General features: G+C 41.2%; 1 protein-coding gene across 2 annotated transcripts in view; it reads right to left on the reverse strand.

Moving 5' to 3' along the window:
* Positions 1-2,519: 2,519 nt before the first annotated feature.
* Positions 2,520-27,989, reverse strand: part of znf385d (zinc finger protein 385D) — a 66,992-nt gene continuing 41,522 nt past the window's right edge. Inside the window, exons 4-8 of one of the 2 annotated variants that reach the window (XM_079165359.1) lie at positions 22,618-22,786; positions 9,296-9,631; positions 7,618-7,802; positions 5,853-5,954; positions 2,520-3,598 (exon numbers count right to left, since the gene is read on the reverse strand). In XM_079165359.1, coding sequence (XP_079021485.1) covers positions 3,356-3,598; positions 5,853-5,954; positions 7,618-7,802; positions 9,296-9,631; positions 22,618-22,786 — 1,035 coding nt within the window. In that variant the 3' untranslated portion in view covers positions 2,520-3,355. Of the gene's footprint in view, positions 3,602-5,852; positions 5,955-7,617; positions 7,803-9,295; positions 9,632-22,617; positions 22,787-27,989 lie in introns of both variants that reach the window. The other variant, XM_079165358.1, reaches the window with a different exon arrangement.

The following is a 27,989-nucleotide window of genomic DNA, read 5'->3' on the forward strand; positions in this document are numbered from 1 at the left end:
TTGCTCCAGTGAGATTCAATGGAAGTGAGATGGGGCCCAGAGATTCTGTATTGGTTTTGGAGAGCGAGCAGGGGAAAGAGGCTCCCTCATCTGGCTGCACGGCCATCTTTCATGCCTCGGGGAGTTCGGGGGGTAGATGTGCTGCAAACGAGGGATGGATGAATAAGCTTAAGGGTTCATGGAAAAGTTCACAGACTGAACACTGAGTTTAATATGAAACGCATGAGTTATGGTGTTGTGGTGAATTGGGGTCCCTCCAAAAATGTCAGAGTTAGGGAGCTCCGACTTGCTTTTGTCAGTGATGTTATTTCCTGTATGGAAAAAAAGCCATGTGGTCTCCAAGATGTCAGACATCATGAATGTATTTATGGTGTGTGTATGTGCATGCGTGCATCAGTGTCTGTGATATATGGGCCGATGTTTGTCTGCCACGTGAATGTCTTTTATTGAATCCTCTGCGTGTGATAACAGCGGTATACTGCATCTTAGTCACATTTGTTTTTGATAGAAACACGTTAATTGCTGCAGAAAAATGTTTCCATCATGGTTACATCAATCAGTTTAAGATGTGCGGCTAACTCTGTAATTGTTTATTGTGTTTGTGCCGAATGTATCAATGTGGTGTACAACGTCTAAGACTTACTTACAGGACAATTATAGAGAAGTCTAGAGAAGAACTGCTAAATGTATTGTAAAGATGAAAGTATACAAACAAACTAGACTGGCGTCTGTCCAAAAGTGACGTCGCTGAATGTGATGTAGTTGCGCTGAAAACAAATTCCACAGACCCGGATCATGAAGGACAAGGGTTAAAGTTACTGTCAACAAATACCATGAGGAGTCCAAAACCAACAAGGAAATTCTCCTGCTAACAAGTAAAGTCTGTGTAGCCAAACATTGATATATATATGTATATTTTAGTCTATTATCCATAAACCATTAAAAACACAAATGAGTCACCCTGTTGCAGTGGTTGTTCCAGGTTGTTTGAGTCAATCCCACTGTCCCACTGCTGTAAATACTCAATATTGTGTTTTCGCCGTAGTCTGCTGGCGGAGCAGCATTGGAGCCGGAGACACCAACAGACTCAACAAACTGATTAAGAAGGCCGGCTGCAAACTGGACACTCTGGAACATGTGGTGGAGAGGAGGACACTGAAGAAACTATTATCCATATTGGATAACCCGGACCACCCTCTCCACCACCTACTGCAGGGACAGCGGAGCACTTTCTCCAACAGACTGATCCAGATACTGTCACAAGTACAGATACAGGAGAACATTCCTGCAATAAGACTTAATAATAAAAAATAAAAAATCATCCACAAGACTATAACACCGCTACACTGTTGTTTGTTTGCTGTGGTTAATCTTTGCACTAATGTTTAGTTTAGTTAATTTAATACTGTTTCATTGCATTCACTGTGCATTTTTATCGATATTCCAACAGCCGAGTCAAGTTCTACAGAATTTCGACCGGATCACAACCTTTTTGGAGCAGCAGGTGTTCCAGTTTAACGAGTGACCGTGTTAGCTGGTGACTTTCAGCCTTGCTTTTAGTAACTTATTTGAATAATCTTGCGTCGATTATAAACACAGATGAGTCTGTATTTTAAATTGATTGAAGGCTTTTAGAAGGATGCATTTAGCTGAGAGTCACCAGTTAACACGGTCACTCGTTAAACTGAAACACCGGCAACATCTCTATTCGTATTGTGCCACCTTGAGCCTTTAGTGTGGTTTTAGTTATCGTGAATCTTTTTTTTTAAAGCGCCTTTATATAGTTTAAAATAAACTCTCTTAATAAGATGTATAGTTACAATATTAGCACGAATCATAAAGTATTGAGAGATGTACTAACACACGTTTGTTGACGCTGAGAAAAATACAATTATCCTTTGAGGTAAAGTGAAGTAGAACAGTCGCCTCGTCAGCCGCTGCTGGAGAACAATCTGCTGCATTATTAATCCAGTAGGTCATCTGTCATTCAGTAAGCATGAATATACCCAAATGTAATACGTTTACCATCACTTGTGGACACGTCTGCTCTGCTGGCTCATTCTAGTTATATATACGATATGATGCTGTAAATAATTTAAAATGTACATCAGGATTATAGATTAGTTTTTTGTATTACAAGCACACATCGTGATACAAAGGAGGAGAGCTCACATCCTTCTGAAGCATATTTTGGTAGTGGTGGAAATGGAGTTGTGTTAGGAATTTTAATGCTGTATTCTGAATTTGAATTAAGTAGTCTGGATGTGTTCGTGCGTCGGAGGAACACAATGTGGTGGTAAGTGTTGCTGTAAATGCACAATTTGATACAAACTGAGTGAACATCCTTCAGTTCACAGCAAGAGATACATATTTCTATGTACTGTATTTTTGGATTCTCTTGTCCGTTTACAAAGTTATGATTTGAACTTCATCTGTATGAACTGAACTTCACATCACCAGCATTAACAAATTAGGACTCTTTTTATTTGAAATTGTTCACCTTTTACATACTTGACAGTTAATATACACAAGCCTTTGTGGTCCCTCTGGCCCGAGACATGGTCAGTGACGATGTGTGCTGGGTATCAACTAGGATGGCCTATGGTGGATGGGAAGCTCTCTCTCTCTCTCACACACACACACACGCACACACACACACACACACACACACACACACACATATCCAAATACACCCAGTCAAGCACACATGCAGAAGCACACGCTTGCACACACATACAGATTTGCAAGGACGGATACAAAAACACACATCACGACACGTACTCTAACAATCTAACACAGTCTAGCCAGCTAATGTAGACATCAACAGAGGAGGGGCTTAAAGTGCATACGTGAACAGAGGAGGGACTCACTCGCTCTTAAGATCAGTAACAGCCTTTTAAATAACGAGCGACAGTAATCCTCCACTAAAGCAATGATCTTAGTGCCACACTGTATCTTTGCAAAAAGCACAACCCTACTGTAGTTTAGCTCTAACTGTGCCTCGCGTCATGGAATAATGACACTGCATAGTTCACGGGGGGTTAGTCTTATACATTATTGCGGTACAATGTAGATCCAGGTCCGGGGTCCGGCTATGAGCCGGGGGCTGCAGGATGACACAGAAAGCATGTATATTGTAGTTTTCAGAGGGATTAGAGAAATAAATCCGTCATGAGAAGCTCCAGTTAAGTCTAGCTTTAAATGTGGGATAATCCATGTGAGGAGAGGTGAGAAGGTGTTCCCGGATGCATAGAAGGAGTGCAGATGCTGACGCGACTCCTCGTTCTGGTCTGGGTGGAGCACACGGTTTGGTCCTTGACGGGTGGGGCCGCAGAACCGCCCCGGGTCAAACAGGTCAATAGGGGGCAAATAGGACTTGTGGGTGGGAGGTCCTGACAGGCCCGGGGGCCGGGCGGAGCAGTGCAGCGGGGAGGTTCTGTGTCTGGAAGAGGGCAGTGGTCGGGCAGTGGTTGGTGACGTGGTTGGAGCGGTGCGTGAAGGCGTTGCTGAGGGCGGCGGCCACTGCTGCCAGGTGAGCGGGTAGGATCTGCGTGGTGAGAGGCGGACACTGGCGCTCCTTCAGCAGGGACAACGTTATCTGCTGGAGACAAAATACAGTCAGTACACTCTGTATGTTCACAGGGTGGAGAAACACGTCATGAAAAAGATTAAATTAAACTAAATCAACATTTTAAATCTCCCCATGAATAAACTTTATATTTTTATTCATGGGCTAGAAATACCTTTTTGATACTTTCAACACTACAGGTACCAAAAACAATACCTCACTGCGTGAAATACAAACAAAAGCCCTTTTTTCATTTCAACAAAAGAAGCCAATGACTGATAATGTTAAATATCTTCTAAACACAAGCTGTTGTAGTTAAGAACTAAATAAAAACCAGATCAGGAACTATTTCATCAAAAAACTCAAATCTGACTGGACATTTGATACTAACCCAATTTTTAGTGCCTAAATATTTTGCCAGTTAGTTAATTATACTGACAGAAAGTGAATCGACAAATATCTTGATCGTCAACACTTAATATCAACACTTCCTTTTTCCAGCATCTCAAATGTGAGGATTTCTTGCTTTAAATGTAAATTTAATAAGAACGTGCAATCTGAAGACGTCACATTGAGCGCTGGGATTGACATTTTTTTTTTAACGACCACATTTTTGATTGAATTACATTTTATTTGTATTGCCCAATATCTCAAATAATATATATTTGCCTCAGATTGCTTAACAGTCATATGTGCAGCATACAACATCCTCTACCCTTGCATTGGATAAGGGGAAACACCCCCACAACATTTTTATTTTAGTCTGCTAATCGATTCTTTTTTCAATGCAGTTTATCTGTTTTGTTGTCGTGATTTTCCAGACTGTTCGTTTTTACAATCCTGGATCAACAGAGGCAACATGGAGGTGTCCCTCTCAAACAATAGACACATGAATAAACAGAAGAGTGGCTGAGGACACAAAGGCAGTGCTGGCACAGAGAGAGTTGGGGGCCAGGGGATCAAACGGGTGCCAGAAATCAGCTGCTGACTGCTGAAAATGTTTCAGCTGATTTGTAAGACGCCACAGCTCACATTAGACATGTGTCTTTAATCACTGAACAATGTACATGCAATTTAGACAAGAGCCACTGGAAAATAAAGATGCTGAATCCAGACGTCTCTAATGTGTGTTTCCAGTGGTGATTTATTTATTCCAAAGCCAAAGTCCTTTCTTTCTGGATATTAGAAATTGAAGAATTGCTTGAAGAGTGACTATGGAGGTATGTAGTTTTTACTGAGGGAGACTAAAAAAAGGAGCGAATAAAAGAAACGACAGACGGCCAAACCTCCAAAAACAACCTAATAGGTTGAAAAGGTCGCCAAAGTTATCTGGCTTAATCTTCTGTATCAGTAATGGAAAATCTACGGTACCGCAGCACCGGGACGGCAGCCGTTGTCACGGGTTATCAATCACTGACTCAGGCATCGTAGCCCTATGGGAGGCATTCTTTGCTCTCCGCTCATCAAAGAAGCTCCTCTCCGTTAACTCAGTCAATGATGAGTTTCAGAAAAAGTCATTTCCCCCACACTGGTAACCTCCGCGCTTTGTCTCGGCAAACAGTGGGTGTGATTAATGCCGTCTTCTGAGAGCTTCTGTAGGATGGAAAGTCAGACACTCCCTTTATCTTTCCCCACATGGCTCCTTCATGCATCCTACAGATTAGGCGTCATGTGGCACTCCAAAAAAAAAAAATCCGCCTGACGTGCAAGAATGCCGAGGGGTTCGCCACATCGGGCATCGGAAAGTTAAACAATCAGCTTCAGGAAAGTATTCAAAAGTTCTTTTCAGTTCACTTCTCGTGTAAACTTGCACTGACACTGACGCAGAGGACCACACGCTGAGCTACTCCAAATAAGTTAAAACCGACATTTACAGCTGCTTATAAATAGCATTCGACCCCAGTCGGCGTTCCGCCTCCAGCGCGCTGACTCAGACGAGCCTTCATACATGGCGTTTTTGTCAATAAAATATCAAATTAAATCCCGCTGTTCCCTGCCAGTGCTCTTTAATAAAAAAAGCCAGGTAACAGGCGATCCGGTTATGAAAGTTGACATTTCCTTGGATTAGGTGCCGTCAGGCGGGGTTGAAGACACTTTGGAAGTTTTTGCTGATTAAAACAGAAACATCAAACTGCTAAATTTCGTTTGAAAGCAAGACATAATGACACTTATCATACCAATAACAGCTTCTCATGGCTTGATACATCTATTATAACTGCAGTCACTGTGACTGTTGCGATCGACACGAGGACTTTTGTTGCTGACGAAGATGACTGAGACTCACCGGCTGCTTGGTCTGGCCTTTCAGCGGTTTGCTGTAGGGGCTGTATTTAGGTTTGGCTGGTTTACCTGCTGCTCGGTCTTTATGACGCCGGCTGCTGATATGCTGTAAAGGAGACAGGAAATATGTTTATACTTGTTCATACGAAAAAAGGTGCCAGACGATCCACGAATGTCCTCAAATTCTAAAAACTATTGTCCATTCCCTCGTGCCAAGTTAATTTAGCTAATAAGTATTGTTAATAAGTTAGTTCATTTGAAAATAAAGACATTTCAAAGCAAGTTGGGTATCCCTGCGCTACAGGAAAAGTCTCGGGGTCATTCTGTGGGAAGCATCTTTTGATATTTCTTGTGTGCAAGTGGTCTGATTCACAGATAGCTTGTCAGACAAATGAGCTGGTTAACAGGAAGCTTTGACCAGTTTCATGGCAATCTGCTGACATGGTCGTTTTTTTAGATAGTGCACCTTTCTCTGGATAGTCCATAGACAAAGTGTGAAAATTGTCATTATGCTTTTATGACAGCGCTGCCCCTGTTGCCTCAGCCTCAGGCAGGTTTCAGGGTAAATAGCTTATCATGCGTTGAGGTGGGAACCTGACTAACAGAGAAGGAGAGGGCAGCACTGAAGCACACCTCCTCCCTCAAAGCGGACAGTATTACAGCTTTATTGCGACTGGAGACATCCGTGGTGAAGTACAATGCAGAAAGCATTTGCCAAATGATTAAATACAGTTGACAATGAGAAGTGATATGAAAGCTTTTCTGAAGACCAGAGATCGGTGGATCTGAATAAACAAAGAAAACACAGGAATCTGGAATGAAAAACACAGAAATCCTGTGTAACCTCGAGCCAATAAATGATTCAGTGTGGGTACACGTTGACAACAAAAGGCAGATATCTGGCTGTCTAAAGTCCTTGCAGCGGATTTACCAATCACACTTTTCCTCTGGTTTCGAGCTGGAACTGAAATTTGCCACGCTGGATCCTTTTCACAGAGAATCGCTGCTGTTTTAGAAGTACTCACTAAAAGCCCCTGCATGAAAAATTCATACAAAAGCCTGTCTTCTTTCCGGGAGGAATCTCAAGGATAGCTCAGGAAAAAGTATAGTGGATGAAATCCCCCCCCCCTCCCTCCCGTGACAGAATGATCAGCTACAAGAAAAGACAATTTGTGGGGCGCCCTAAAGCAACAACTAAGATACAAGTTCCTGCCATGCCACACTAAGGGAAATATCACAGAGATCAGATTCTTGTTAGCTCTCTAGCCTGATTTCCTTAACATCATGTCAACTAGAAACCCATTGCTTTATTTGAGCAGAGGGATTAGCAGAAACTTGGGTTATAGCTCCACTTCTGCAGCGGAAGCATAATTTCTTGGCCTTGTTTATGCTTTGCAAGAGACTTCTGATAGGAAACGCTTTGCTTCGACAGCAGCGCAGCAGGAGGAAAGGAAAGATCATTACTAGCGGCGGTGCATCTTTCTATCCAGAATATTTTTGTCTTAAATCCAACAAAAAGTTAAATCTCACACTGAAGCAAGTGAGTCTAAATGAGGAGGTTTTTCCAGATGAACATTCAGACCAATATTGTGTGCTTGATGACACATTGAGGCTATATGCAGCAAGAAAACTAGGTTTTAATACAGTCCAATTTAAGTCTTTCCTTTACTTACTTACTTACATTTATTTTTTAAAGCTTATGTCTGCAGGAAAGTTGAAGTTAGCGTTTGAGCATTTCAGAGTTGTCAAAGTCTTCCTCTGTCCCTCACCTGTTTTAGCTGAGTCTCTGAGTTGACGTGCACGTCGCACGTCTCACAGTAAAACGTTTTGTTCTGCAGGCCCGTTGTTGATTTGACGGTTGTTATAGCCAGTTTGCTTTTGACTCCCGGCCGGGGGAAAGACTTGATGGCGCCCACGCCGGTCCTGGCCTCGAGCATTGTCTTGTGCTTCGTACCTGCAGGTTCAAACAGGAAGCAGTCAGTACATTTACTTCACCCAATAGATGCTGCCTGAGGGAAAGGTGAGGTCAGAGGTTCACGGCTGTTATCTTGTCTCTGGTGCGGGAAATATGAAGGTCAGTGTTAAAGGGTCGTCTTGTAAATTAGACTACAACGTCTCAGATCAAAGTAGAGAACCCTGTTAAACTCAATCACACAAAATGTCATGGTTCCCACAAATCTCTCTTTTTTGGATGTCCCTGCAGGGCACTGTTAGCATTGATGTTTAGGTCAGCCTTTAAGTGAGTAAGGTTCGATTCCCTATGAAAGGAACACGGCATAACAACAGCTGCAGCGCTAAAATTACAATTTTTCGTGATGGATTGAGCTAGCTTCTCCTCAATGCTCCAAAATATAACACCACTGGAAATTCACTACATTTCAAACGTTTTTGTTCGTTTGTTTTGTTTGGATTTGCTCCCTTCGTCCCCTCTCGGATTGGGAAGGATTCTATTATATAAATACTTTTGATTTATCCTTTGGAGTTAATATTGGTAGAGTCGAATCCAACAGGTTATGTTCTATATATATTTATTATACACAAAATGAGCAGTTCCAATTCTCTGCAAAACTGTCACCTTTGGACTCAACCATTGCACCCAAAGACTTTTCCTACATCCCTCCCTTCACTGTTACATCGGCCAAAAGGATAATGCTGAGACGCCGGAGGAAATTCATCCACCAATTTATCAGGAATGGTTCACAACAATGGCTCAGCTGGCTGGGTAATGAAAGGGTCACATAGTCTCTGTTGAACAAGCTTGATCAATATGAGTTCACATGGGACCCTTTCACTGCCTGGCTATCTGTAGCTTTGAGGTCTCGTGTGGACTCATGTGCTTGAATGTGGAGAGGATGTCGGTGTGTTTGTGTCTGTCCTGCCCCTGTTGATTGATTACTTGACTTCCTTTCACTACCGAGATTCGATTTCGGCCTCGGGACGTCTTTTATCAGCAGATTGAACGGGTGTTATCAGAGGTTATCAGCCTCATAGATTTGGGTTGGAAGGGGCCTGCTACACCAACTAGTAGATTCCAAAGACCGTTATCATGTACAGACACGGTTGATCACCAATACGAATACAAGAACACGATGCCGACCTTTAGTGGGCAATGTCATTTGGATGGGAGCAAAGGAGGAAGTCACGTAGTATAAAGTGCACTTTCACCCATGAGACCGCTTTTACTGAAACTTAAAGTCAACTATGACTTATTTTACCGTACATTCGTACGCTAAGTTACGTAACTAATGTAACAAGTGTTCTTATTTGAACCCAAACCACAATCATTTCCTAACACTAACCAAGCAGTTTTGTTGCCTAAACCTAAAGTCCTTTTGTTTAAATTCACGAGTCAAGGTGTTTTGTCTTATGTACAAATACCTCGTAATTATTAGAAATGGCCAACTGGTGATAACATTTGCAGAAAAATGTCTCTCAGGCGTCTCTTACCGCTGTTGTGAGCCTCCAGCTGCGATGCAGAGTTGACCGCCACTTTGCACAGCGAGCAGTACAGAAGACGTCGAGCTTTCTCCTCCTCTGTTTCCGCGTCCGTCTCCGCCTCCGGTTCGACCTCAGGCTCCAGGTCTGGTTCTGAGGGCGAGTTGAGAGTCGAGTCCCCTCCAGCTGCTGAGGTAGTCTCCGGGGCAGTGGCCGCCGTGGTGCTCTGGACTATCGGCGAGGCCACAGGTGCCGGCGTTGGCATCGTGAGGGTCGTCAAGGATGCCAAAGGTAGCGCCGGTCTGAGCACAGGGGATAGCGGTACGGGCACCGCGCCAGGAACGGCATCTGCAGAGAGGAAATAGATTATTTATTTTGAATTATACGGCTCCATTCAACGTTTAGGGGCAAAGATGTTATGTTCATGTAATGTTCAACCAATAGGTGTTCTCTAGAGACTTTGAGATGTGGACTTAAAAGCAAGATTATTTCCACAGTTGAATCTGAGTGCTGTAACAAGATGGGTTTTTGTTAGGATAATGTGAGAGTTGGGAAGAAAGATAGATGTTCTGTTAATTTGCACAACATGTTGGCGTGTGAACATTTTAGTTTAAGACACTGCCAAAAAAACATTCAAAGAGTTTTTGAAGAAGAGCAGAATGTAGGGCTGGGCATTGAAAATAAAAAACACCTGTGCAGCATTTAGGAAATACGCTTCAGATATAGATAACAGGATCAAATATGGAAACGCTGCAAGACGCACAGAACACAACGGAAATAAGTTTAAAAAAACACAAAAGGTTCCAAGGAACAGACTTTAAGTGCTAATAGCCTCAAACACCAGAGATTAAGACGTGTCCACAACAAGCAGCAAGGCTCTCAGAGAGAAGACCCCACAGCAAAATACAACAGACTGCTTTCCCAGCGACATAATGAATACATGCTGCCTTTTTCATGGTAAAACACAAGGAGAAGATATGCAGGGTTGGACATTTTGAATTTTAACTGATGATAACCTGGTTGTAAACATTTCACAATGTGGGGATTATAAAGAATCTCGCACGAGGTGATTTTGAGCTTCAATGCATTAGTTTCGTAATGTGACACAAAATGTCCAAACTTCAATCGAAAAAGACTGTTTGTATGGTTTTGCTTGCAGATCATCACCGCAAGCGGTAACCGCTGTATGAGCGCTGTGCTGTGCTGTGCTGTGGCCATTGGGACTCACACAGCTTCCATTCAAATAATAGGTGTTTAATGAAGTACTTTATTGGTATCGGTATCACTCTAGGACTACTGGTATTAGTACTGTATTGATGATACCCAGCCCTACAAGTAGCCTACATTTATGTTAATGATGGTAAAGTATATGAATGATGAGTTATTCATGTCATATGTTCAATTTATATTATTGAAATATACAGCTCTGCAAGAGAAGCTGACCTTTGATTCACTGTTAATCCATTAATATGTCACACAAATAGCTGCTGTTATCTGAAAGAAATATTTTTAGGCACGAAGGCGGCAGTCGATCAATATATTTGACTCATAAAACAACACCACACGTCAAGTGTATGGAATACAGAGGACTTACTGCCACATATACGAAAATTTAATTTTGCCTTGGGAGCAGCATCTGATCGATGCCAATGCCTCTGAGTTCTCCGCACTCCGATGTCACAAAATGAAGATCAGCCAGCCAGGAGAGCAAATCAATAGTGAATTATGTCATGCTATTTTTGTGAGCCATCATATATGGGTCTCATTTATCCCAGCGGACGTGTCGGCTCCAGGTTGTATCGTCGCGGGGTTCACTTCAGGCAAAGGTTAAAAAAATACATCAAGAGGTTTGGAGCAGCAGGTATGTTTCTGTTCAAACCTGTGGTGAAAGAAGTATGGACATCCTTTACACGAGAAGAGTCAGAGAGGGCTTCTGGTGACTCTATTTATCCAAGCTGTGGTATTGAATGGAATCAAAGGATTGCAGCTTATTGCAACGGATGCACGTTGGATAAAAGCTTCGGCTAAATGCTTTAAAATGTATGCAAATGTATGCACTGTGGGTTTTTCTTTTCATCCATTAACCTTTGAAAAGGGTTTGAGGCATATTTATACTTGTTGTAATACTCTCCTCTTACTGTTAACTGACTCCAACTGTGAAATTCGCTGCACTTTTATGAAATCTTGAAAGTAATGAACCGAAGCAAGCGGTAAGAAAATGTACAAAAACAATAGGACGTCTGCATTGAAATGAGGGGCAAAGCTGTAGGAGGGTTTGTTCTGACATTTTGTAACAATATCATGAATTATATGATAACAAACGCTTCATTTTTTGGGCAGGATTGGTGAGCAACAAAGTAAAGCACAAATGATGGTATTTGAGAGTAACCTCCCTAAAGCAGTCTGCCAATGTATTGGTCAAGCTCCACACTCATTGTTTTGGGGTGTTGGCTATATTTACACAGCAGGCCTGCCTGTTCTGAATCAGCAACAAAAATACAACCAACAGCCAAAACAGGGTCCACCCTATAAATCTGCTTCTTATCAGTGCTTGAAGTGGAAAAAATCAAGTGCCAATACAACACGTATTCATGTACATGTGCATCGGACGTTATGAGCAATCATTATTATAGACTGAATTTCTTCAGTGAATAAAGGATTCTCGGAGATATTGCGTTTGGGGGTCATTATTATTTAAAAACAACTCAATTTCACATCATCTTGGACCCCTATTATTACGATAGATAACGCCCTCAAAGCTTGAAGACGAATCTTGCTATCGTCAGATCATAATTTGTATGTAATTTAAGTAATTATTATGAAAATGTTTGCCATTTAAAATCATATTCTGTAAATCAATAGAGGAGATTCAGAAAAAAAATTGAATTTGTTCAGAAATAAAAGCATAATGACAGTACGCTTTTTTGTTTTGACTGATTATTTTACAGACGATGTGAACATTTTTAAACACAAGGAAAAGTCATGGTGCACGAAAAAAGTAAATGAAGTGTTTTTTTTTTAATCTTCTACTTTGTTAAGATTCTCCATCCAACCTGGCTGCAGAAGCAACTAAGCAAAGTAACCAGCATCCGTCGCTACACCCTCCAGCTCCTCCTGGCGTTCTCAGGCTAGGATATTTAATCCCTTTAGTGGTCATCCCAAAGACCTCCTCCCACTTGGTAATGTCAGGAGTACCTCCACGGGGAGGCTTCCAGGAAGGATCCTAATCAGATGCCTGAACCATCTCAGCGGAGCCCTTTTAAAGCAAGAGAGCAGCAATTCTACTCCTCTCGAGCTCCTTCAGGATGTCTGAGCTCCTCAACTTATCTGTAACCGGGCTTTTTGCAACTGAAGAGCAGGAGCAAGGCCATTATTTCCAACGGGCTCTTTCCCGGGTATCTGCATGCGAGCCACAGCAGCAAGGTCAACTAAATACTCTGACCTCAACAAAATGTGTCCAGTGGGATTCAAGCGTTGTCGAGAGGAGAACGTTATGACGGTGACCATTTTACTAAAGAGAAGAGGGGGATACCAGGTTATGTAAGTGATACTGTGATGCTTTTAATTCTGTGCACTGCGTTAAACTCATTTTGGCCGCGATCCATTCTTTCGGCTGAATCAAGACCTCTGTAAAAAAACTAAGCTTTGTCCGCATTACTGCAGACACTGCACTAATCCGCCTGTCGATCTCCATCTTACCCTCAGTTGTGAACAAGACTCCAAGGTACTTGAACTTCTCTACTCAGGGCAGCTGAGATTGGGGATGCAAAGATACCGATGCTGATATTGCGCCGATACTGACTCAGATATCTTGATCTTGTATTGGTGACAATGGGGCAGATCTAATTAATTAAAATCTTATGTTTCTATACTATATACATTATGTATTGTAATTTTAATTCATGTATACGTTTTCACCAATTTGTTGATGCATTAAAACAGTTTTCACTTCAAATGTAATTCCTGTCCAAAATGCTGGTTTATTATTCTTAATAATAACAATTTAGTAACCTATATAATTATTTTTTTGTATTTTGTTTTACAAAGTTAGGTAAGTAATGCGAAGTCAAACCTGGTGTTGTCATGTACAAATGCAAGATTCAAGTAGTTTATATATATATATATATATATATTTAAACTATAAACATGCTTACATGGTGTGGTGTCTAAGCTTCTCTTTTCACTCTGTCAGTGTTGCTGCAGTAATTCTTTTAGACTATTTTGACTGTCGCTGACAGGATCTTTCCATCACATGACCTTAAGCTAGGTTGTCTAGATTACTGTTGCCAGCAGAGGATTGAGCGTTGGTGATGCAATGTGGTGCAGCTATGACTAATTGACCTCTACCTGTAAAGCTGTGTGTGTTTTCAGTAGACCATGCCGGTGGACTGATCTAAAGAAGAACATCTGGCATTAAAAGGCCATTATTCCAGGCTGTTACACTCAATACCATGACTGGAACATTTATTTAAAGCCTCTAGACGCTAAAAGAGGGGACCAGTGACTTCAGTTATTAGTAGCGCGTAATTTATGTTCTGTTTAATTTGAGTTCAGGCTGAATGCGCTACAGGCAAATCTACCCATTTCTTCCAATTTATAGAATATAAAAACTGCCACGCTTAGCTTTACAATCACAGCTTTTTGGAGTACAAAAAAGAACACTTCCATTTGAACTTCCGCTAATGCAACACACCTTTCCATGTTGCTTTCAAACCCTAATGGTTTAAGAGCCATCAACGACACAGAGTGTAACTTTGCATTACAATGTCCCATCAAGCCCAAGCCATTACCACAAGAACAATAATTAATCTGTGAACTATTTACGATGTGGCTGACCTTGTCACTCCTGATGAATAATGTTTATGCCACGAGCGGAGCGGCAGCGACCTCTTTGCCCTCTGCAATTAGCAACCACCTACTCCCAGTTGGCTCCGGTGTGCCAGGCATCAAAACAAACCTGAATTCACAGCGATTAACTCACTCGATGCAAAAAGCTGCCATCACACCTGCTTCTCTGGGCACCTTGTCAATGGCACGGTCACCAGGCCGAGTTTGGTTCCAGAAATGTGCAAGTGAAGGTTTGGCGTTCGTGTGAGCCGTCCGGGTTTTTACCTGCGAGTCGTCATTGAACTACTTTTTGGCAGATGTTCTCACCACGAGCGAGCTCAAAGAAACGCACCATCAGAATTATCTTGAAGTAGCTTTCAGAGGTTCTCCAGGCACTTATCTGTGCTTCACAGATTGCTTTTGTTTTTTTCTGTAGATGGCCTTCATTTTTTTTCCTCTTACATTTATCAACAGCTGAGAAGTACAATCTGCATCATTTTCTCACAAAGAGAACGTTGACTCCACATTGACCCGGTGTTTTGAACAGCAAACACCAGTTGGGGAGGTAAACAGTTCGGGAGCTGTTATTAAAGAATACTCCAGCACTTTGGCATTCTGCTTGTTTTCTCTGATATGTGGAGTGTGAAAATCAATATCAATTTCATTTTTTTTATGAATTCAGTAGAGAGATGGCTCCATGATTTTGTTTAGCCTAACAAACACTGGAAGGAGGGGGAAAACAGCCTCCAAAAGCTTTAAATATCGAGCATGAACGTTCATTCTTCAACCTGGAAAAAGTAGTTTGACATCTTATCTCAACTTCCTACTGGCTTCTCACAGCCACAGTCTTCATCAGGGTATGAAATCTGCTCAGTTTGTTGAGTATGCTTTGCAAAAGATTTAGTTTTTTACATATCAAACAAACAAGATATAACTAATCAGCTACAGAGGTGTTTTGGACAGAGTCAGGCCAGCTGTCCCCCCCCCCCCGCTTCCAGTCTTTATGCTAAGCTAGGGTAACAGCCTCCTGGCTCTTGCTCCGCACTTAACACACGGACATGAGAGTGGTATCAATCTTCTCATCTAACTCTCAGCAATAAAGTGACTCATTGTATTTTCCACAACGTCAAACTATTCCTTTTGAATTTAAACCCAGCTTGTGCCATGTTCTTGCTGCTAAGCTAGGCTAAACGTGTCAAGGACCTACCCTTGTAATGAAACACAGAGAGATAAAATTGATACACAGCTTTTTGACGAAACGTTTGTGTGCAAGCATATTTTCCAACATGACAGAGTTTTACTTTAACGACAGCAAGGACCAAGTCAGAGCTAATGGCTGTTTAATCTCTGTATGATAGAGTGAAGAAAATTAGTATTAATCAACAAAGTGAGAAAGGTTCTGTCTTCATCTGCCTACTCATTATATGGCCTAGTGGTTGGTGAGGCCATCCCATGTTAAGACATGGATGTCTTTGCCCTTGTGTTGGGGTGAACCCATCTACCACGGTGTCATTAAAGAGCCATTTGCGGATGGAAGGGCAGGTGATTAAAGTGTACTTTGGCTGGCCTAGGACGCCGTGCACTCTGGGAAGCCTCCAGTAATCCATATCCCCAGTCAGTGTGACCTAACTGGCTCTGCGAGGCCCAGTTAAGAACTCAATCCCCTCTCATTAATGGAGGTAATGACTGTGATCAATCTAAAGTTGGTATGGGGAGCGGAGCCCGACAGCAAGGTGGGAGGAGAAAGAAAGAGATAGAGAGGCCAGGTAAGAGAAAGGAGAGAATGAGAAACAAGAACAAAAGAGGATAGATTCGGAGGACAGATGGAGCTGGAAAAGGGGGAAAAGTTAAATGAAAGTGAAACTGGAAAAGTAAGCAAACTCGGATAAAACAACAGTGAAAAATCCAGTGTGTGGAATAAGGGGGAAAAAGGGGGGAGGCAGGTGAGGGGACGTGAGAAGGTGAGAGGAGAGAGATAACATTGAAGGAGAGTAATCGAGTGTGGGACACAAAGGGAGAGAAATTGAGAGGGTGGGAGTGCTGAAGGCGACAAAGATAGAGAATCAAGAGAAGAGCAGGACAGGTGCTGCGACCCGTCGAGACAGGACACCGCCTTTCTTTCTTTCCTCCATTTGTACCTCGGCCTCTCTTCACGCTCCCCTGAGATTTGCTTTGGCGATAGACGAGAAACGTCGCTCTTGAAATGCTTCCACTCTACTTAGGCTTTCAGGCAATCACAGGACTCCCCAGAGATCTGATTACCTTTCTCAATGAAGCCGGATTAAGCTCTTTAATTAAAATGATTGGGCCTTATTATATGCTGTCACAACTTAAAGGACAGAAATCCCTCATGGCTCTTGAGTTCTGTCAAATTTCATTTGACGGCAATGATTTTTCTTCTCCCCCTCCCCCCTTCCTCTCTTGTCAGTATTCAAAGTGAGTAAATGAGAAAAGTCACGGTTGAACGTTCCTAGAATAAAAGATTGATAAGGTGAAAAAAAATTTGCATTCACAAATAAGCGTGCATCGACGCTTGCAATCATCTTTTTTTGTGGAAGGGGGGGGGGGGGGCGACATTATCTCCGATATTTAACAGCGGCAGGAGTCACTGAATTGAATTCACACTGATTTATCTCTTTCCAATTTCATCCGAAAGCAAATGATCCGCGGCTAATTTCTGTTGGGAAGTTTTTTACGGTTGCACATCGCCGTCCAAAATCCCCCACAAATGAGAACATTTGCAGCGCCGCGCGCAGGTTACAGAGCCAATCTAATCACACACTCATCGGGTTTGCTGCCGTCTCTGACGTCTGTCTGTGAGCGCTTTTTCCAACCCGGCGCGTAACTACGAAAGACTTAAGACACAAAGGCAGTTATTTATTTTTTTCCTGGGTGGAGGAGGGGGGAGGGCGGACGGAGGACACCGGCAGCCGATGAGGGACGTGAGGAAGGAGGCTGTGGAGGGGAAAAAGCCTTAGCTAGCCTCCTGCCTCCCTGCAGCCGGCTCCGTTGTACAGCTGCTGTCAGTGCTGGCATGGCTCCCCTGACAATCTGCTCTTTAATAGCTAATATCAGGGTACATTTCCTCAGGCACTGGACTGGAACTGAGAGATGGCGGGCTGTGCTGTGGGCATTTCTCTCTCTCCCTCTTTGCCTTTCTTGCTCTATCTCTACTCGCAAGGACACACACACACACACACACACACACACAGAAACTTGACAGGCGGCCGCTGAGTCACCCTGCTAATCTATACTATCTCGCTGTGTCCAACTGTCGGTCCATCTCAGAACAGACACAAGTTCGAGGACAGGAGTGCATTTTATGAAATTGAACCTGCGATTACACGCTTTCACACAGACTCATTATCCCTCAGCGGTGCACTAAATGTGTTCTTCGCACATCAACTTAAACCGCCCCGAGCAGATGGACTGAATGAACAGTTTCATTCCACAAACAATTTCTTCCATTGCGTTGCTTAAGAAGTTGTGTCTCAACATTTCAACCAAGCAGTTTGTCTTTTGCTTGCTTCTGTTGTTACTCATACTTTCCTGTGATGATATACTGAAAACGGAACATATTGTGCCTACCGTGAATTATCATAAAGGAATCAACAAAGCTTTACCTTATTGTATATATTTAATTCATGTCGTTTTTATAAATTCCAAGTTCAATCACCATCTTCATTTTTAGTTTGTTTTCAGACCATTTCAGAACTGACTTGAGATGATGGGTTGAATGAACATACTGCTGAGAGTTCACTCCACTCATTAAAGAGGAGGGGAACTCCACAGTTGTTGATTAAACTTAATATCTTTAGTTATCTGAACTTAACCGAGTCAATCTCACATTTTTCAAAACTCTAGGATGACTTTTAGATGAATTAGTTGACTTGAATCAAATTTTAAGGGCAGCAGGTTAAATAGAGTTTTAAATTAATTGAACCAGCTTTAGATGTTTTACAGTGTTTTCTGACAAAATAACAGCTGCCACAAAAAAAAGAAAATTACTTACTATTACGGATGTAATCAATCCTCTTGTTAAAAAGCAGCTCTTGAACGACACAGGAAACGATCGGAAACAAAAAAATAAACAAATCTTACATTGTTCCGGGCATGGATATGTTGTGTTTTGGAATAAAATGATTACAGAGACCGGATATGTTTTTTTGTTGGTAATTTTAGAGCAAAACAAACCCATTGAAAGACCACTCTGCAAAAAGCAAACAGAGCTCTCCCTCCCTGTTGTTTACTCTCACGACGGCCATTATTCTTTCCTGATCTCTGCTTTTCATTAGAGCGAGCTCGGTGCCACTGATAAACCGTCAAATACTTCGGCCATACAGATAATGCAGCATTTACCCACCTCGACTATTCATTCTTCTGACACCCGAGCACATTAATATTCATTACCCAGAGCCATCTCTGACAAACCGCGCCCCCGTGCACTGTAGATACGATAGATGATGCAGGGGTTTTTCTTTGTAAGGGCACTGAAATGAATAGCCATTTGTCTGTGTAGTTATGAAGGCTTGTTGTTTAAGGTCTCTTGGTTTCTCTGCCTGTGTATAATGTATTTGGTATGTTCTGTAAGTGAATGTTTAATGTCCGTTCTGTGTAGAGTCTATAACAGATGGTGCAGGTACAGTGAGAGGACGTCTGAATGCCATCTTCACCGTCTAGCACTCATAGAGGGAGTCTGTATAAAGAGGGCTACGAATGCCAGCGTTCACCCAATATGGATGCAAGTTTAAAACTATATTTCCCTGTTAAGTAGCAGTATCACATATAATATTCTCTATCAGCATGATGTATATTTTCAAATAATAAAAACCCCAAACTTAAAGACAAATCCACTTGAGATCTTCTCTAGAATTTATATTTAAACTATAGGTTTGGTTTGTTGATGTTTTAGCTGCACATTATGAGTTTGTATTGACTGAAATCGACGAGTAATCTTTTCATTCTAAATCCAGTGTGCTGGAGTCGAGATGCAACACAACAAATACTGTATGTGTCACCACTAAACTACTTTTTGGCTGCTCTTATTTATTTGAACTTTTGCGATGTGAAATGCCAAAAATAATTGTTTTGAATCAATCAATGCTAACTTTTTCCAGATGCTCACCAGGAACAACTACAAACATAAATGTTGCTTTTGTCTGAGACTCTGTGATGACAAATGGGACGATCAAATAAACAGTCTTTATGGAGAATTGTGTTGTGAAATAAAAACAGACAGACCTCCGAAAATCTGAAAAGAAGCAGGATACAATTTCACATTAATGACCTTCCTTTTAAACATTAATGGGATTATTTCACAATTTTATGGTTTCATATTTCGTCTGCCGAGTGAAGCCAATGCGGAAGTGTCTTAAAACTAAAGAACGTATTGTCAGGAAACAAAAACAATGTGTCAATGTTCTGTGTGAACATTTTGCAAATATGTTAATTACATTTCCTGATTACACTTATTTAAAAAAATATTTGTGGGGGCATTCAAATTCTTTCCAAACAGTAGCATTATGCCTTTTTCATTGAAGTGTCTTTCATTGAAAATCTGCCTGCTTGATTATTAAATCTTGGATGCTCAAGGTTCCCACAGCACATGAAGCCCCCAGAGTTCATGTACTATGTGAAGACAAGTTAACAGTGAAGACACAGTTATAATAAAACTGCACAAAATGTGATCCTTTTGAAAGTTGCACTTTTAGAAATGCATCTAAGGTGTCAAAACTACTGTTGCTTGAGACCTCCAAGATGGCAGCCAAAGGGTTACGTCACCTGAAAGCTCATCTACGGTAAATGTCGACAAACTGGATTAGCTCAAGGGTTGATTAAGTGCAAATTGCTCCACTTAACGGTTTGACGTTTGTATAGCAGCTTAGTAAGTCTGTGGGATGCGAGGCAGTATGCTGCCAGGTGTGAAGCTCTGAAAATGACACAAAGATTAGCATGTGACCCCGTGTGAGGTTCAACATGGAGAATTAAGCACTTGCCAATAGTGTTTTCGCACCTACTTTTGAACTCAACAGAGAAACATTATTAGCATTTGTAGCATTTGTGAGGCAAAATCATCTGAACATCCCCACTGAGGCGTGATATGAATACCTGGTAGGGCATCTCAACCGTTTAATGGTTCAATTTTCACCTCAAGCGACCTTTAAGCTTCGAGCATGAATAGGTCAGACTTCACAAATAGGTCACGGTACACGATGAGCTCCAGAAATGTGCACCTGGCTTAAATACTTGTGGAACATTGGAAGAAGTGCATCGGCAGCGGTAAAAATGAATCCCAGAGCGAGACGGCTCAATGTGTTTCCAATTCCTCTAGAAAAACGTCTATTGCTACAGATAAAGGGGAAGACTTTCATTGGGCCAATTTCATGACATAATAATAGGCCGCTTAAGGAATATTACATCGGAGGAGACCAAGAGAGCGGAGCTCCTCAGCAGCCAAAGACGTTATCCTCCACACAACCAAGACGAAACACAGCAGATCAAATTATTTAAAATAATCTGCATCTGGTTCCCGTCGGGTGCTGGAAGTTGCGGTTCGTGTTTGTTTACTTTTTCAACACGTTTTAAAGCAGGGAGTTCCACCGAGAATAGGAATGTTTTTCGGCAGACACCTGGCCGAGATAACCGGATTTACACAGCCACCTGGCTGCGACGTGATGAATATTAAGTTGCACACAGTCAGCACGAAACAATGTGCACCAGCAAAAATGTAATTAAAAGTGGGATAACAGGCAAACGCAAAATACAAATCCAATATAGGAGGTTGCAACGTTTTCGGAAAACAGCAGCATGTTGAAGAATTCAGTGTGCTTCTTCGTACAAGAACTACAGCTTCAAGTTTACCTGATCTGAATGGCCAAATGGAGGACAGTTCACCCCAATATCAAAAATACATAATTTTCCTCTTACCTGCAGAGCTATTGATCCATCTAGAATGTTTTGGTTTGAACTGCCTAGTTTTAGAGATATAGGTCGTAGAGATGTCTGACTTCTCTCCAATATAATGGGACAATATGGAACTCTGCTTGTGGTGCCTTAAAGTGCCAAAAAAGAGTTGAAGAACACAAAAGAAACATCACTTTACAGAAATGATGACCCGGCTATTCAAGAAAATCTACAGACCTCGCTGTGAGCAGTTTCATACAGGAGCTATGGTTGAAAGAAAATAGTAGTATATTCGGGAGAAGGCAAACATCTCTACGGCTAACAATCTAGATGTATAAATAGCGCTACAGGTATGAGGAAGAGGGTAAACTGTCCCTTTTAAAGGCAAGATGAAAAGCCTGCCAGTATAGCCTCCCTCTCCAAGAACTCTGTTGCTCTTGTGTGTCTTTGCCGTGTCACCGCAATGAATTCAACACACGGTGATAATGGCACACCGTTACAGACATTCTCCCCTCAAAGGCATCCAATGGTGTTGCACTTGCTTTTACAAACAAAAAAAGTGACAAAAGTAGTTGTTCGAAGAATGAAGAAAAGAGAGCTTGAGAGGCAAATAAACCCACCAGCAACATTGTCTTTTAGGATAAAGAACAAGTTCATTTGTGAGACCAACGCATTTCAGATTGTGGCCTTCCTCAGGGTTATCATGCTCAGGCTGTTGTCATACAGAGGTCGTATCTATACCCACGGAGAGGATTGCGCTGTAATTTGTAGATAACCCACAAAATAAATTTGTTTGTAATCCACAAAAACCCACACAGGGCAGGCGGGATGGGAGGTGGATGGGTCAAACAAAAAACTGTGTTTCAGGACATTGTGCACTTTATATTGATTTATTTGTCACCATTTAAGTCACAGAACTTCTGTAGTCATTTTAACCCAAACCACAATCTTTTGTAGTTTTGTTGCCTGAACCTAACTACATTTATTTTTTGAAAGATTGTATGCTGGAAACAAGCGGAAATTGACGTATTGCTGCTTTTTCTCAGGAAAATGCACCAAAAATGAAGAATTACTTTTTCGTCCGATATCATACAAACCGTAGTATGAGGATACGTTGTTATATTACAAGTGATGCTGCAGTTTTTAAAGTTAAACCTCCCTTAATTCGGCTGTCAGAGAGATGGGGTTTAAGACACTTTAGTGACTGAAAACAGCCCTTTATTTCACCGCTGGGTCGATAATGTGGTCTCATTCCAATGAATAAAAGAGCCACGTTTTTCATATGGTGCTGTTGTCTGTCTGAGCGTGAGATGGTCTGACCGCCATCTAGTTTGAAGCATACTTATGCCCTACCTCCCTTTTTTTTTTGACTGCCTGGCTGCCCTGTGTGTCCTGCAGAGATCTCTGAACTCTAAAAATTAAATATATGAGTCAGTAGCCAGCCACTGGCAGAGCAGCCAACACATGCTCGATACAATCAACAGTGAGACCATCCAACACCGAAAGTAATTGGATGTAAATTGCCAGAAAAGGTTCATTCAACAAAAACGAAAACAGCAAAGAACATGTGTTGGGGAATGTGCAGCTAGCAGGAAAACACAAACCTTTCCTGTCGGTGCCGTTGGGGACCTGCGAGGTGTTGATGCCCTTGGCGGTCTCCTGGTTGGAGGTTTCCTTGGTGACCGCTGAGCCTTTGAGCTTACTCTTCGGAGCGTCCAGGGCTTTTAGCTTCTTGGCATGTTTGGTACCCTTATAGTGGGCCAAGGCCTGGCTCTGTGAGGAGAAGGAATAGCAGGCTCAAAATATCGCTGGGGATGCAGCAAAACACAGAGCCACAATTAAATGCAATATGAGAACTAGAGGAACACAGTTAGAGGCAACGAAGCACACGAAACATAATTAGCAGGGGACAGTTGATACGTCTCGCAGTCCTGTAGAAAGTGTAAACATTTGAAGAAAAAACATGTTTTATCTTACAAAACGATTGACACAGCCATGTAATTGGTTTTCTATGTAATTTAAGTGCTTTACTTTTTGGATGTATTGGGGGTAATGATTTCATGTTTTTTGTTGTGTACTGGAAAGGCTATATATTCGTAAATGCAGCATTTTGTTTATCAAAAATAATTAATTGTTAAATAAAAATGAACTTCTGTAGAATGCCTTGATGTCTTTTTGCTAAATCTGACATCAGTCATTTGTCCTCGTTTCCAGCTCCAAAATAGCTGTTGAGATTTAAAATGTATCTGGCTACAAACTATAAAGAAAAGACAATTCAGAGTGAATATGAAACAAATTTATTAACATTTGCATGTCACTGATTGAGAAATTTGTGTGACCCATGTATAATCTTTGGAGTGGCTGTTAGCTTTAAAGTCCGAACACGTAGTGCCGCTAAGATTCACCTTCACAAAACATTCACGAGGCACACAGAGGTGGGACACATGCAAAGACTTTGAGCTGTCCTTGTTTACTCCTGCACACCATCCCCGCATACTTTGCCTGTGGCAGGAAGGAAGGTATCAGGAGAGATGCAATTGCCTTTTGGAATAAATAAGTATGCCAACCATGCATCCCCAAAATCTGTTAGCATCTTTATTGATGGGCCTCAGTGGGGACATTCACTAAAGACTGCTGGGACAAAGAGACCATTCCAGGTACTCCACCATGCAAGCAACACATTAGTCTTCTTTCCTTTGTGTTCTTCTTCAGCAATTAGTGTCACTTGTTTTAGAAGTACTGAGACTCTGAGATACTCAAAGGTCTCCACTGCAGCTAACGGCGCTAACGGCACTAATAGTGCTGACAGAGCTAACGGTGTTTACCTGAGGGGGAACTGGAGGTTGGGTGCTACGCTTTCGTGACATCGCTTGGATTGGGACGGCGTTATCAGCTTTAACCGACATCTGAACGCAGTGCAGAGCGGCGGTCGTGAACTAGCCGCTCTGCAGAATATTATATTCTGTTTTTATCACTAACAAATGATTTTAATCTTGTGGCAATGTGGAGTCAAGTTTAGAGTCATTGCATACTACTGTGTAGATTATTACTGCATCATATCATGTCACCATATCATATGTGCTGTATGTAAAAAAAAAAAGAAGAAAAAACTAAAGTACAATACTTGAGTAAATTACCTATTTACATTCCACCACTGTTTCTAGCAGTTATTGTTTTAATTGTAAGAAAATAAGATCAGTCAAATTGGCCTTATTTAATTAGAATATTGATTGTTAACTTTCTTGATTGTGTGTGTGACAGCTTAAAATAAGGAGACAAGTAAGGAGGTTTCATTATACGAAGGGAATAAAGTTGCTGTAGCTCAGTCATTTTGTCGGCAATGGTTTTGAAATTGCTGAGGAACCTTAAACATTTTCCCTTCATCCTAGAAACCATTTTTGGATAAGGTGTTATTTTTTTCAAACTGAGTGCACATCTTGTTCTGGCATGAAACTATTCATTTTGACTCACATTCATCACTGTCCAGATCCCAAAGACATAACTTATTTTTTTTGTCAGGCGACTCAGGTGATATGGATGTGTGTTTAATGCGACTACACCAATAATTCATCTTTCATTTGAAAAATGAAGTGGAAGAATTGCTTGAATTCCAAGTTTGACACGCGTATGATTAACACAGAGGGATACCATTTGTTTTCCTTGCAGGTGCTCTGTGAGGTGGAAAAGACTTTAAACAAATCGTAGTCGGAGGTTTTTTTTAGGATTTATAGAAGCTGTCTGGAAACCTGAAGGTCACAGTTTAAATCACCGTGTATCCATCAACAGACATGTGGCCGTAAGCAAGATTACCCGTTTTGACAATGTATGTAAACCTGAATGAGAGTGTCTGCTAAAATGTAGATGGAGCTTAGTCCTCCATTAACATATTTCCTAAATATGATGTGGTCCGACCTGAACCAACCCAGTCGCCAGAAAGAATGTAGGCATTGAAGGTTTTTTAATGCAAACCACGGGATACACTGAACGTCGATGTTTATGAACCAAAAATACATTTTATAAATATGATTCATGAATACCTTTGCAGAAACAAACAATGCCACGCTGTTAAATTTGTGAAACGATTGGCTTGATTAAGGCAACAAAAAGTACTTTGTTATAATAACATTACGTAATAACATTACGCAACAGCATAGCGCTACAACGCAGCATAACAATGTTTAGGTTATAATTGCAAAGTCAACGTTTACTTTTGCTTTCACACAGATGAACACAGGGGTCTTTAGATATACTGCATCACTTGCTCTGACCTCATTAAAGAATGTCCAAATTCAATTTATCCGTGGTTTGCAGAAGCGTACAATGCTATAATTCTTTTGCTATAACACAACATTTTCTGCCAAATATTGAATTTATTTTGTCATTTTACGTGACAGATTTATACGTATATATTTGTGCTCCTGTGAGCTCAGTTTTTAGCAATATTTGAGCTTTTGGGTGATAATGAATAGGACAATACCCAAGGAACTTTAACTTTGATTGTTTGATTGATTTTTACATAAACTTTTTTTGTTCATGTTTCTAGTGCGAACACTCTAAAATACCCTTTTACAGCTGACGTCATCAGATATATGCGCACAGCATAACCTAGTTATAACAGCACTGACAGCACAGAAATGGAAAGTCCATTTGTTTAAATTGCATTGGCGATCTTTGGTGGATAATGTCCCGGCTGTACTACCGTTGCAAAACTGCATGCGCACACTTACGTATGCAATCATTGTTTGGAAAATGTGAAAGGGACTATAAACCGCACAGTGCACTACCCGGTCAGCCCCAAATGTCTGACAATTAGCAACTAGCTGGTGAACATAGCGGAGTATTTAATGGCTAAAGAGCCAGATATTCCCCTCCAGAGTTACCCGAGTCAAAAAGGTGATCGAAAAGATTCACCGGAAATGAGGAGGGAAGCTTCAAATGTTTGCTTTCACATCCCAGTGGCTCAATTATCGGATGATTGCAACAGTGTAGTTTATAGGTTCATCATCTGCATGTTTGAAAAAGGTGGTTGTCTTTTTTTGTTGTTGTGGGATTCACCAAACATCCTCCCTTCTGTATTGAAGTAATTCTATTTTCATCTGGATAAGGTCTTCAAGACAAAACATTCGAGTGAAGCTACTCTAAATACTGTGAACAGTCACTGTGAGTCACTGCAATCATCCAAGGATCTGACTCAGCAACTTGAAATGTTGTGTTTGTATTTCAATGTTTGAATGAATGAACGCTTTGTACAGAAATCTGAGCAAAAAAACCCTCATGTTTGACAATTTAGTTACAACATCAAACTCGTCATTGGAAGAAATTGGATAGTTGAGGTATCAAGACAGGGGGGATGCTTGTTCTAGAACATGTTCTGGTTTCGTAATTAAATTAACTCAGCATGATTCAAACAAGATTGCGATAAATATCTCCCATAAACAACAGAACGTTTTTTCAGAACAGAAGGAAAGCTCAAAGCGTAGGAAACTTTACAAATGTTACAGCTGCGTGTGTTTTCAGTTGCCATTGACTCCTGCTTCTCATTAGGCATCCAACAAAATGCTCATTAATTTAATGTTCAAATAAAAGAATCTCCAAAGCCCAACATTGATGTAATGGAAGGTAAACCATCTTAAATCATTTATATTTGTGGCACAGTTTACTCCATTTTGTTATTAATTCATGAAGTTGGAGTTGTCTCCCACTTGTATTTATGGAGTTCATGCACCATTTTTAGTCAGTCATAAATCTTTACGACCTACATTCCCAAGCCAAGGCTCGCAGCCAGTTGTATTATGGAAGGACAGTGTTTTTTAAGGGCAGCTGAAAATGTAAATGAAACCTTAGTGATGCCGATTTTAGGATGGCTTTCCTCTTGATGGTCCTCCTGGTTGTTGCCACAACATCTCAAAAACTCCCCCAGCATACTGTCCCCAATCACAAACAAACAAAGAACCAGTGCACATTGCCTCAGTGTCTGTGGGGGAGGGTAGATCAGGTATCATGGGGGAAAACCTGATTCCTTGTGTGAGTCAAATGTGCTGCGAAGGACATCTGAACCAAATGGAAATAAACAGATTCTTTAAATATGTTTCCCTCTAGCACTGGGCTGCAACCAACTGAATATATTTATTTTCCCTCAATAAAGTCCAAATCCGGCCTCCATCGGTGTTTACAAATGTTAGCTGTTAGTTTGATGTATGCTATGAAAGAAGTCAGGAAAACGAACTGAAAGTACAAGAACTGCAGCAAAATGTTAAATATTACTATGTATTACAATTGTTGAGTGTTAATTCTGATGCATCAGTGTGTGAGCAGCATTTTACTGTCGTAGCTGCTCGAGATGGAGCCAGTTTAAACTACTTCATATGCAGTTAGAGAGTTAAGTGCAATAGTTCAGGCTCCTCCAAAGGGTTGCAAGACAAATATGAGGGGTCACAAGATGATGAAGGGCCCGATCAGACAGAAGCATCATTCATTCATCATTTAGCAGCATGGTCTGCTACGTGCAGGAGCAACATGAACAACTTGAGCTTGTCTGAGCAGACAAGGGCCTGAATTCATTAGCGATCTGATTGTGGTGACATTTGCTGGATAGCCAGATTTATACAACTGGACCGAAGTTGTTTTCAGTATTAAAACTACTTGGAACTTTTTTTGGTAGTGTTGAACGGTAATGTTTTTTGCCTAAAAACAATAAAAAAGATCTGTTGAGGGCCCAACAAAATTCTGCTACAAACATTTTTATTTATTCTTTGGACTCACAATTATCAGCTTCTGTTATACAACACATTACAACAGACTGAGCCTTTTCATTGTTAAAAAAATAGTTTAATATGCAATTCATAGTTGAAATCAAACATTTAAAACATGTAAAAAGAGTTTACAACCAGATGCATTTAACACCAACATGGTGATCTGTCCTTTATTAACCTCAGGCCTTGTGATAAAACATTTTAAATGATGCTCTTCCTCCCAT

The sequence above is a fragment of the Pholis gunnellus genome (assembly GCF_910591455.1).
Source record: "Pholis gunnellus genome assembly, chromosome: 8".
NCBI lineage: Eukaryota > Metazoa > Chordata > Actinopteri > Perciformes > Pholidae > Pholis > Pholis gunnellus.